Below are 12091 nucleotides of genomic sequence, written 5' to 3'. Positions count from 1 at the left end.
CTTTTATTTGCCTGAGATATACCCTAGTAAACCTAATTAAGAGTTAGAATAATGTAGCAATATAAAACACATTTATTCATCAGTGTATCATTAGCCCAACAATCACTGCACTTTTAATGTTCCTTTTAAATTGTTGCTTTAGAAGATCAGAATTTTCTAATAGTGAGGTTTAGCAATGTGTGCTTTTTACTCTGACAGAATAAAACAATATCCACATTGAGAAGACTTTGATATTTGTCAACACCAATGATAATGTTTGTTCTTATTTCATGATTATGTTTTATCTCTCCAGAATTTTAGAGAACTGAGCCCATGTCTTAAAATTAGATGTAAACTCAGAAAGTAAGATGCCCCCAGGACTTTTAAACTTCCTGTGCTTAGAGACTTTTTTTTTTGACTGCATCTCACAGCCACTACCTAGTTCACAGCCTTGGAAATGGTAGGAAATTAAATGTTTACATGCTGCCCCAAATAGCAAAATAGATTTCGAGTTTCAATGAAATTTGAGAAGAATAGAAGTAAAGACATGAGATATGTAAAGAGGTAGGAGGTGAAGCTGTAACAAAGATCAGTTCACAATTGAACAGAAAATAAGAACAGCAGAGAGAAAATAATTAAGCCTTAATCTAAATTCAGAGAGTCAGAGGAAGAAAAGGAGACAGGAGGGATATACTAAGAGTCTGTTAACTCAATTAAACTATATAGCAATCTTCACAGGTAGGTATTAATACTATTTCCATTTTTCAAACAGGAAAATATAGAGACTCATAAGACTTGGTCAAAGTTACAAAACTGGGGATTGGTGGAACCAGGATATGGGTTCAGGTGGTCTGTCTTTATAGCCCTTACCTTATTCACTATATCGTAGATAACTGTTTAAAAGATGACAAAATCAAGTGTCAAACATATAAATGCTGCTGAAGCTCAAGAAGGAGAAAGATCAATGTAGTTAGGATCAGTAGGAAAGCTCCAAGAGTAAAGGTGACTTTTTGTTTGTGCTTGAAGTAGGGCAAAACTATGAGTCCACAATTACTAATGAAGGATTTGAGATAGGAAATGAATGCCATAGTGAAATACTGACCTCTTTAAAAATCCCAAAATTTCAAAGTAAACAGACTTGGTTCAGGCAAAAATCATCCAACAGAAACAAGTCATAATTTCAGGAGTATTTATCTGGTGGCCTTGGCCGAGACATCAACAACCAAGAGGGTAAAATTGGATTAATCTGGATTGATACTAGGGCATATCTGCAAAGAGAGCCCCAGTGGTCTGGTTTTTATCAACCCTAGATGAGAAAGCAGAACAGTTTATATACTCATCTGTCTAGGTTAATGTTCTCTTGCATACTTGGTATTTCAGTCCTTGCTCTTTGAATTAAAGTTATCTTATTGCAACACTTGATGTAATGAGTTCTCATTTTACTTAGATAAATATATATTCCAGGCAGAAATTTTAACAAGGATGGAGACCTCGTTGACTGGTGGACTCAACAGTCTGCAAATAATTTTAAAGACCTATCCCAGTGCATGGTGTACCAGTACGGGAACTTCTCCTGGGACCTAGCAAATGGACAGCATGTATGTCATCAGCATTCTCTTGAAAAGTTGTATTCAATCTTAAGTGAATTACTGATGCTTTCTTAACAATCCAAACATAGTTAAGGATCTTTAAGTGTTTTGTTTTTTTTTTTTTAAACAGCTCAATGGAATTAATACACTGGGAGAAAACATTGCTGATAATGGTGGTATTGGCCAAGCATACAGAGTGAGTAATAATATTTTCTTTCCATTTTAGTGGTTAGAGAGCATATTGCTCACATTTAATCATTCATTTTAAAGCCTTTTGCAAAAGATACATGTAACAATAGAAAATTGAAAATACGCAAGGAGAAGGGGGATGGTAAATATGCCAATAAGAAGGGGCAATACAGTTGATAGGACTGAGCTGAATACCATTCTCTAACCTTCAAAGAAACTAAGGAGAAAAGGAAACAATATTATAATGACAGAATTGAGGAGGTGATGGAATTCCAGTTGAGCTATTTCAAAACTTGAAAGATGATGCTGTGAAAGTGCTACACTCAATATGCCAGCAAATTTGGGAAACTCAGCAGTGGCCACAGGACTGGAAAAGGTCAGTCTTCATTCCAATCCCAAAGAAAGGCAATGCCAAAGAATGCTCAAACTACCGCACAATTGCACTCATCTCACACGCTAGTCAAGTCATGCTCAAAATTCTCCAAGCCAGACTTCAGCAATATGTGAACCGTGAACTCCCAGATGTTCAAGCAGGTTTTAGAAAAGGCAGAGGCACCAGAGATCAAATTGCCAACATCCGCTGGATCATGGAGAAAGCAAGAGAGTTCCAGAAGAGCGGCTATTTCTGCTTCATTGACTATGCCAAAGCCTTTGACTGTGTGGATCACAATAAACTGTGGAACATTCTGAAAGAGATGGGAATACCAGACCACCTAACCTGCCTCTTGAGAAACCTGTATGCAGGTCAGGAAGCAACAGTCAGAACTGTACATGGAACAATAGACTGGTTCCAAATAGGAAAAGGAATGCGTCAAGGCTGTATATTGTCACCTTGCTTATTTAACTTCTACGCAGAGTACATCATGAGGAACGCTGGGCTGGAAGAAGCACAAGCTGGAATCAAGATTGCCAGGAGAAATATCAATAATCTCAGATATGCAGATGACACCACCCTTATGGCAATACGTGAAGAGGAACTCAAAAGCCTCTTGATGCAAGCGAAAGAGGAGAGTGAAAAGGTTGGCTTGAAGCTCAACATTCAGAAAACAAAGATCATGGCATCTGGTCCCATCACTTCATGGGAAATAGATGGAAAAACAGTGGAAACAGTGTCAGACTTTATTTTTTGGGGCTCCAAAATCACTGCAGATGCTGACTGCAGCCATGAAATTAAAAGATGCTTACTCCTTGGAAGGAAAGTTATGACCAACCTTAATAATATATTAAAAGCAGAGACATTACTTTGCCAACAAAGGTCCGTCTAGTCAAGGCTATGAGTTTTCCCGTGGTCATGTATGGATATGAGAGTTGGACTGTGAAGAAAGCTGATCGCCGAAGAATTGATGCTTTTGAACTGTGGTGTTGGAGAAGACTCTTGAGAGTCCCTTATACCGCAAGGAGATCCAACCAGTCCATTCTAAGGGAGATCAATCCTGGGTGTTCATTGGAGGGACTGATGCTAAAGCTGAAACTGCAATACTTTGGCCACCTCATGCGACGAGTTGACTCACTGGAAAAGACTCTGATGCTGGGAAAGGTTGGGGGCTGGAGGAGAAGGGGACGACCGAGAGTGAGATGGCTGGATGGCATCACCGCCTCTGTGGACATGAGTTTGAGTGAACTCCGAGAGTTGGTGATAGACAGGGAGGCCTGGAATGCTGTGATTCACGGGGTCGCAGAGAGTCGGACACAACTGAGCGACTGAACTGAACTGAACTGAACAAGTTCCATAGAGGAGGCAACATTTTTCTAAGAAATAATCTCTGAGATAGTTGTTTAGAAAAGATAGTCTACAAAAAGATTTATTATAGAATCATTCATTGACATACTGAGCAGAACCTTCAGTTTCTTGGCAGATGAAACAGTATTTGGGAATAACAATCAACATAAATACAGTCCAATTACAGTGATAAGTGAAGGATTGAAGTGATATGGTTCCTGCATGTGGCCTTGTAATGGTCCATACCATAAACACAGAGGAGTATATTGTTGGAATATCCCTTAGAATCTCATTTAGGCTTGCATTCAACAATACTTTCTGAGTCCTTCACTCTGTGTTTGGCACTATTCTTGGTGCTAGAGATCCAGCTTCAAACCCTTCATAAAAGATGCCATTATTTGACAATTTGAACCAGGGTTAAAGATGTTCTAGTGGATACTATGTGCACAAGAAAAAGTATAGTTTTTCACAAAAGAGTGGGGGAATAATGGTCTTGGAAGTAAATATGGAGTATGATTTTGAGTTGTTTTCCCAACCCTGAGATAGCCCACATGTGGAAGAAAAAGGCAGAGGCTGTGTGAGAGGACACAGGGGACAAGGTGTCCACAGGACAGAATCAGGCTACCGACATAAGATGGATGGAACATTCCTTGTAGTGGATGAAGATGTAGTGTTATTTGTTCACCATAGAGATGTTTGGGTTGGAGGGGAGAAGAGACTTGGTGGTGGGTCGGGAAGAAGGAATTATTAGAACAATGTGGGAGAGGTGACTGGTGAGGCCTGTAAATTGGCAGTGACCCAGGATGATCAAAGTGTGAGCCTTGGGAGATAAATCTGGCTGAAAATTTTCCAAAAGAATGAATCCCAACCAAGTCCTGGGGGATTGTAGATTACTGCTTCTTTGAATATTTAATTTTTTTTTTAAACTGGATGCCAAACATTGTACATTTTACATCTTTGGGTGGAGAAAATTTTTGTTCTCCTATTGATATTCTTGAGCTTTATTTGAGGGTGCAGTTAAATCCCTCAGAAATGGCTAGATCCTTTTAGATCTTGCTTTTACATCGTGTATGGAGAAGGAAATGGCAACCCACTCCAATATTCTTGCCTGGAGAATCCCATGGATGGAGGAGCCTGGCGGGCTACAGTCCATGGGGTCGCAAAGAGTCGGACACAACTGAGAGACTTCACTTACATCGTGTTAGGTATGTCTGGGGTAGTGCTCAGTCTAGGGATAGTTCTTCACTGCTGAGCAACACCCTACTGTGTGAACCTAGAGGTCTTCCATTCTTGTATTGCGTGAGTACCAGACATTTTCTCTCTAATCCTTTTCTGCAGTCCCTTCCCTAGCCTTGGATGGTTTGCCCACATGTGTACACAGGCACTCAGCTGAATATTGAGGGGATATTTGATTTCTGAGAGTCTCTTTCTCTGCATTTTCTCCTCTTCACCCTGTCCTTGGTGTCCTTGAATTCTCAGTGCCTTTTTCTCACCCATTCAAGAGGGTTTCCTGCTCCACTGGGGTTTCCTGCTCTGTTTTGTGGTCCGGAGTGCTCAAGTTAAAAGCTAGGGCAGTCATAGGGCTCCTCTTATCTACCATCTCCTACAGATCAGATTTTGCCTGATGTCTAGCGTCATGCAAACCATTGTTTAATATATTTTGTCTATCATTTGATTGTTTCAGTGGAAGGATAAATTCAGTCTCAGTCACTCCATCTTGCCTGGAAGTGGAAGGCATTGACCCTTTTAATAGTCCTTGGTGATTCTAACACAGAACCAGATTGAGAATCACTACTGTAAAAATTCAGCCAAAGTCTGGGTTAAGGGTACTTCCACGGAGATCCTCATGTAAAAGTACAGGTTTATAATAACGAAGCAAATTACAATTGTGCAAATATATTATTATATATGAAGTCTTGACTTGTAATACTCCCTGGTAGATTGTGAACTCCCTCAGAGGAGTAGGTTCATGTCTTTCCTATAACCCCAGCGTCTTTGCACATTAGAGATGCAGAAAATCTATGTTGATGACAAGCAAGAAGAAATGAAATATATCTTCTGTGTATCTAATTATCACCTTTCTTTGTACTCAATTAAAGCTAACACATCTCAGAAATTTGTTGTCAATCCCATTCTTAAGTATATTTTGTAGCAGAAAACTATATTTTGCAATAGTGTCTATAAATCCTTAAGAATTAAGGGCATTTCCTGACATTCCAGTAATCTAAATTCCTTCTTCGTAGGGTGACTGAGGTTCAATTTATTTTGCCCTGTCTTCAGAGGCCATAGTAATTGCTCACCCTTATTTTTAGAATCATATGGTGCTAAACCTCTAAGAAATTTCAGGAGACTCCCTTAACTTTTCGCAAGAATCTCTCAAATGAAATCTGTTGTGAAGCTCTTTTAACTGAAAGTGATAACCCAGTCAAGAATAGCAATTACAGATTCTCCTGGCTACTCTTTCTTCCAAGTGGCTAGACTTACTCATCCATAGAACAACATTTAGAGAAGGTTTTCATCACTTATGTAAATCCATTCTTTCATTCAGTTAACATTTGTTGATTTTCTGACATTAGCTAGGTTTTCATCATCTGTTAATCATTAATCTTATTCTTTTCAGAGTATTTGTAAATAAATTCTAGTTTTCTTTCTAATCCATTAAATACTTGAAGGTTGCCATAACTAAATGTATTATGGTGATTCTGATATAAAAGGTTAATTACTTGGTCACATGATCTTCAAATAGGTTTATGTATAAATTTAGAAGTTATAAACATCATGTTTCTATTTCATTAACTGCCTAGGCCTATCAAAACTATGTTAAAAAGCATGGTGAAGAAAAATTACTTCCTGGACTTGACCTAAATCACAAACAACTGTTCTTCCTGAATTTTGCCCAGGTATTGTTATCTTTCTTGATTGATAGATATGAAAATCATTTTGAGTTATAATTTCATACTAAGTTAGATATTGCATACTGAGTTTTCTTGTTTTAATCAGTTGTGGCAGAGCATTTGATTGACTGACTTTCATTGTGTGTAATAGTCTGTCAGACCATATTAATGATAATTATGTTTCTGGTTGCCTATTATTAAACATTATTTGAAGAGTAATTGGTTGTGGAATGCAGAATTTCTATTTAATTTTTGCAATAGGAAGTGTGTTTTTCTTCCAAACTGCCCAAACAAGTAATCCTTGATGCAACCTGAGTACACTGCTTTCCTTTGTCTATTTCTATCCATAGGTGTGGTGTGGAACCTACAGGACGGAATATGCACTCAACTCCATTAAAACAGATGTGCACAGTCCAGGCAATTTCAGGTGTGTGGGTATCAATAGTGCCAAAGTGCTCCAATATTGTCTCCATGATTTCAGATTTGGAGGGTTGTTTTTGACTCTGATTCTGTACAATTTGGAAATCCAGTGCTTTTCTTTTTCCTTTCTTTTTTCTTTTTGTCTTCTGAGGTCTCAGAAAGAATTAACTGAACACATCAAGATAAATGTCATGTTTATGTGTAAACATGTGTTATGTTTACACAAGCCTAGCCTTGACTGCTCTTATCCTCAGATTGTATATGACCTAGGCCCAGTTGTTGATGAATTCCAACAAAGATGTCACCTCAGAACAGCGGCTCTATTTAAAGCTAGCAGAGACATTTCTAAGATGCTACAAAAGGCAAAGGCCTAGAACCAGTGAGTAGCTATTTCAAAAAGATTTCCGTTCAACACAGAGGAAAATTTTCGAGTAATTAAAAGGTCCCAACATGGAGTAAAGTTGTTCCCAAAGCTCCAGGAAAGAGTATGATGAAGCAGAGGTCACAGAACAACCTGGCAGGGATGCTGGAGGAAAATTCTGTGCAGAGTAGAAGGTTGAATTATAACGTATCTAAAGTCCTCCCCAATTCAGAAAACCTAAGACAACACCAGATTGAAAGAAGATCAACCAACTGTCATTTGAATGTTAAATTGTAAATCCCTGTGTGTCTGTTTTAGGACCGAGTTCATAATTCCTACCCCTTCCTCAGGTACTAAACTCTTCATCACCGATTTGCTGACCAGAGGTGCAGCAGCACCTCTCAGGCATGAATGTGTGAGAAACAAAAATTCTGTAGGCTTATTGGAAAACAGTGTGAGAACAAAAGAAAACTAATGGGCTAATTTTAAAAGCTTCTCCTAAAACAAACACAAACATACTACCCAGATCATTCACTCCTGAAAAAAATACACACTCAATTGTGAAATAATAAAAAAGCATATTTAAAATTAAAGAATTTACTCATCTTATTCTTATATCATCATCACCATTTAGTATTTGCCATAACAATTCTTTCAAATTCATTCATTCAACAATTGATTATTGTATGCCTATTATATGTATGCTGCTGCTGCTGCTGCTGCTAAGTCGCTTCAGTCGTGTCCAGCTCTGTGCGACCCCATAGACGGCAGCCCACCAGGCTCCCCCATCCATGGGATTCTCCAGGCAAGAACACTGGAGTGGGTTGCCATTTCCTTCTCCACTGGATACAGCAGTAGAGAATAAAGTGTTTGCTTGGGTGCTCAGTTGTGTCCTGACTCTTAGGGACCCCATGGACTGCAGCCTGCCAGGCTCCACTGTCCATGAGATTTCCTAGGCAAGAATACTGGAGTGAGTAGCCATTCTCTTCTCCAGGGGATCTTCCCAACCCAGGGATCAAACCCCGGTCTCTTGCATTGCAGGCAGATCCTTTACTGTCTGAGCCATGAGCAGCATAATCCCTGGACCAATTCTCATTATGGTTTGGTAATTTTTAGGGTTTTTTTTTCCATTTTTATTTTTAAAATTTTACTTCCAGTTTTATTGAGATATAATTAATATACAACATGGTATAAGTTTCAGAAGTATAGCATAATGGTTCAAATTGTATACATCATGAAGTGATTACCACAACATTAATAATTTTATTGAGCTTCTATCGTCTCAAATAGATACAAAATTAAACGAAAAAATACTTTTTCCTTATAATGAGAACTCTTCCGTCTTACTCTCTTAACTGTCATGTGTAACATACAGCAGTGTTAATTTTATCTGTCATGTTGTGCATCGCATATAAACAGAAGTTTGTACTTTTCAACTACCTTCATCCAATTCCCCTCCCCCTATAACCACAAATCTGATAGATTTTCCTCTGCGTGTGTTTCTTTATTTTTGAGTATAATTGATTTACAACACCATGTTAATTCCTGCTGCACAACAGCGATTCAATAGCTTTAATTTTTTAAAGTTGTCTTTTTCCTTACTGAAGTCTTTAGAAGTTAAAGTTATATTTAAATGTTATCTGGGGATAACAGAGTATTTATAAGCTCACACAAATGACCATAACAATCTAGTCTGTCAAAGTTCTGCCTTATATATCATCATGAACCAAAGCATATATCCATAAAAATCCCAGGTTAATTTAAGTAATTTTAATACAGTACTTTGTATGTACAGCATCCTCAAAGAACAAGGGGTAGCATATTAATTTTTTGACAGGTAATGTCTGTCTCTTGATTATTACCCTTTTTATTTTAACCAGTGAATTAAAATTTCTGTGTTTAAAATAAATTTCCCAACTTCCTGCCTTGTTAACACAGTATCCTGAAGAAAACTTAAGCGTTCTTTTTTGATGATGCAGATTTTTGTTATGAGTTATACTTATGGTTTCAGTCTATGGCCATATCACCCTGAACGTGCCTGATCTCGTCTGATCTCAGAAGCTAAGCAGGGTTGGGCCTGGTTAGTACTTGGATGGGAGTTATAGTTTCACTGTTTATTAGGTTAGTGAAGGCCTCAGAGGCTGTAACATGTGGAGTTATTCCTACACTATAGAGCCATTATGGTGATTTTTTTTTTTTACTTTTCAGTTAAGGTTTTTTATTTAGATTTTCTACCTGTTGTCTCTTCCCTCGTTTTTTTTTTTTTTTTTTCCTTGTTATGAAATTGCCTGCCTTCAGCCATCCCATTTCTCCATTCCTGTTGGCTCAAAAAACATATCCTACAGTTTATGGTAGAAAAGGAATGCAAGCCTTGAATTAAGAAAAACGCTGAGTTCCATTCAGGGCTCTGCCATTTATGAGCTGTTTCTTAACCTCTGGATCTCAATTTCTTGATATATAAAAGAAGTAAATTATAATGAGAGTTGCTTGGGGGTTAATGTTAATGTATATGAAATCTCTATTACATGTATGTGCTTGAAAATTAGTACCTGAATTACTTTTATGTGAGAGAAATGTGAACAGAATAAGAGTTTCTATGAATAAAGCGTATGGATTTTGCAGTTATTCCCCATTAGCTGACAGTCAAGGGGTTTTTTGAGTTTTTCTCATTTCTTATGTCTGCATAGTTAAAAATGTCAATAACTGATCACCAGTAAGGGATCATATAGGTAAACAAGCGGAGAAGGCAATGGCAAGCCACTCCAGTACTCTTGCCTAGAAAATCCCATGGATGGAGGAGCCTGGTAGGCTGCAGTCCGTGGGGTCGCTAAGGGTCAGACACAACTGAGTGACTTCACTTTCACTTTTCACTTCACATATTGGAGAAGGAAATGGCAACCCACTCCAGTGTTCTTGCCTGGAGAATCCCAGGGACGGGGGAGCCTGGTGGGCTTCCGTCTGTGGGGTCACACAGAGTCGGACACGACTGAAGTGACTTAGCAACAGCAGCAGCAGCAGGTAAAAAAGGAATTTTTTCTACCCCCAATTTTAAACTGAAAATAGTATTTTGTTATAAATATGTAAGGGCTTAAATGGTGGCTCAGAGGTTAAAGCATCTGCCTCCAATGCGGGAGACCCGGGTTCGATCCCTGGGTCGGGAAGATCCCCTGGAGAAGGAAATGGTAACCCACTCCAGTATTCTTGCCTGGAGAATCCCATGGACGGAGAAGCCTGGTAGGCTACAGTCCACGGGGTCGCAAAGAGTCGGACACGACTGAGCGACTGAACGGAACGGATAAATATGTAAAGTTATTTGTAACTTTTATTTCCTTTGTTCTGGCCCCAAAGATGCCTCTTTGACTCTTTTTCATTCATAATAAGAGAAGTATGTGTTAATTTTTTATAAAAGAGTAAATAGAATGCCAACCTTTTTTCCAAGAAAATTATTATTTTCTCTGGAGGTAAAGGGATTTCCTTGGCAAAAGGTTGAGGTCACATTTAGTTTTGGAAACAGGCTGCTTCCTGGCTGTGCAAAGTATTATACATTTTTTTTAAGAACCTTAAAAACTAATAGACACTGAGTTGCTATTGAAAAATTGTGCATAGTGGTTTCTGTAGAAATATTCCTGAAATGAGAGATTTTATAACTTTATGCTTAAATAACTACACTATCAAAAGTATAATGCCAAGTATAGTTGCTATAAAGTTGAATCTATAGAACAACATTGTGTGTGTATGTTTGTGTGTGTGTGCTCAGTTGCTTTGTCATGTTTGACTCTTTGCAACCCCATGGACTGTAGCCTGCCAGAATCCTATGTCCATGGGATTTTCCAGGCAAGAATACTGGAGCCACCTGCCATTTCATACTCTAGGGGATCTTCCCGACCCAGGGATCGAATCTGCATCTCTTGCATTAAAGGTGGATTCTTTACCACTGAGCCACCTGGGAAGCTCCCAAACAACACTAGGTTTAGGCTATAATTATTTTATTCCTCCAAACTAAAGTCTTATATACTTTAAGCTTTACTATTTAAAGTAAAAACCTTTCCTCCTGATATTCTAGAAATTTAAGTGACTTCATTTGGAAATCTAGTTACTGTTAGCTGTCTACAGTCACTTCAGGGAATTGTTGCTATGATACTATTTATTATACAATCTATAAATGTGTTGCTAAGGTTATTCAGATATAATATTTTTGTATGATATAAGGGTCTGATCATTTTTAAAGTAAATCCAAACAGACAAAAATGATACCATGTCTGCTTCATAAATAGTAAGGGTGCTCATCCAGATACTTAGATTACATGAGATCATCCTCCAGACAGAATAAAGTATATTTTATAGATACTAGTAGTAGTAGTTCAGTAACTCAGTCATGTCCAGCTCTTTGCGACCCCATGGACTGCAGCACGCCAGCCTCCTTGTCCATCACTGACACCCAGAGTTTACACAAATTCATGTCCGTGGAGTTGGTGATGCCATCCAACCAGCTCATCTTCTGTAGTCCACTTCTCTTCCTGCCCTCAATCTTTCGCAGCAACAGAGACTTTACAAATGAGTCAGCTCTTCACATCAGGTGGCCAAAGTATTGGAGTTTCAGCTTCAGCATCAATCCTTCCAATGAACACCCAGGACCGATCTCCTTTAGGATGGACTGGTTGGATCTCCTTGCAGTCCAAGCGACTCTCAAGAGTCTTCTCCAATACCACAGTTCAAAAGCATCAATTCTTCAGCACTCAGCTTTCTTCACAGTCCAACTCTCACATCCATACATGACCAGTGGAAAAACCATAGCCTTGACTAAACGGACCTTGGTTGGCAAAGTAATGTCTCTGCTTTTTAATATACTATCTAGGTTGGTCATAACTTTCCTTCCAAGGAGCAAGTGTCTTTTAATTTCATGGCTGCAGTCACCATCTGCAGTGATTTTGGAACCCAA

At 38.5% G+C, this 12091-nt stretch overlaps 1 protein-coding gene across 4 annotated transcripts in view; it reads left to right on the top strand.

Moving 5' to 3' along the window:
* Positions 1-12091, top strand: part of MME (membrane metalloendopeptidase) — a 116372-nt gene that overhangs the window by 96385 nt on the left and 7896 nt on the right. For all 4 annotated transcript variants that reach the window (XM_088839642.1, XM_088839626.1, XM_088839634.1 and 1 more), the window contains 4 exons: positions 1444-1577; positions 1699-1764; positions 6282-6377; positions 6722-6798. In XM_088839642.1, the coding sequence (XP_088695768.1) occupies positions 1444-1577; positions 1699-1764; positions 6282-6377; positions 6722-6798 (373 nt within the window). The remainder of the gene's footprint in view (positions 1-1443; positions 1578-1698; positions 1765-6281; positions 6378-6721; positions 6799-12091) is intronic.

Source organism: Moschus berezovskii, chromosome 1, assembly GCF_049115385.1.
Source record: "Moschus berezovskii isolate FMDL1 chromosome 1, NW_MosBer_1.0, whole genome shotgun sequence".
Classification (NCBI taxonomy): domain Eukaryota; kingdom Metazoa; phylum Chordata; class Mammalia; order Artiodactyla; family Moschidae; genus Moschus; species Moschus berezovskii.
The sequence above is the reverse complement of the archived record's forward strand: the minus strand, read 5'-3'. Positions and strand labels throughout refer to the sequence as shown.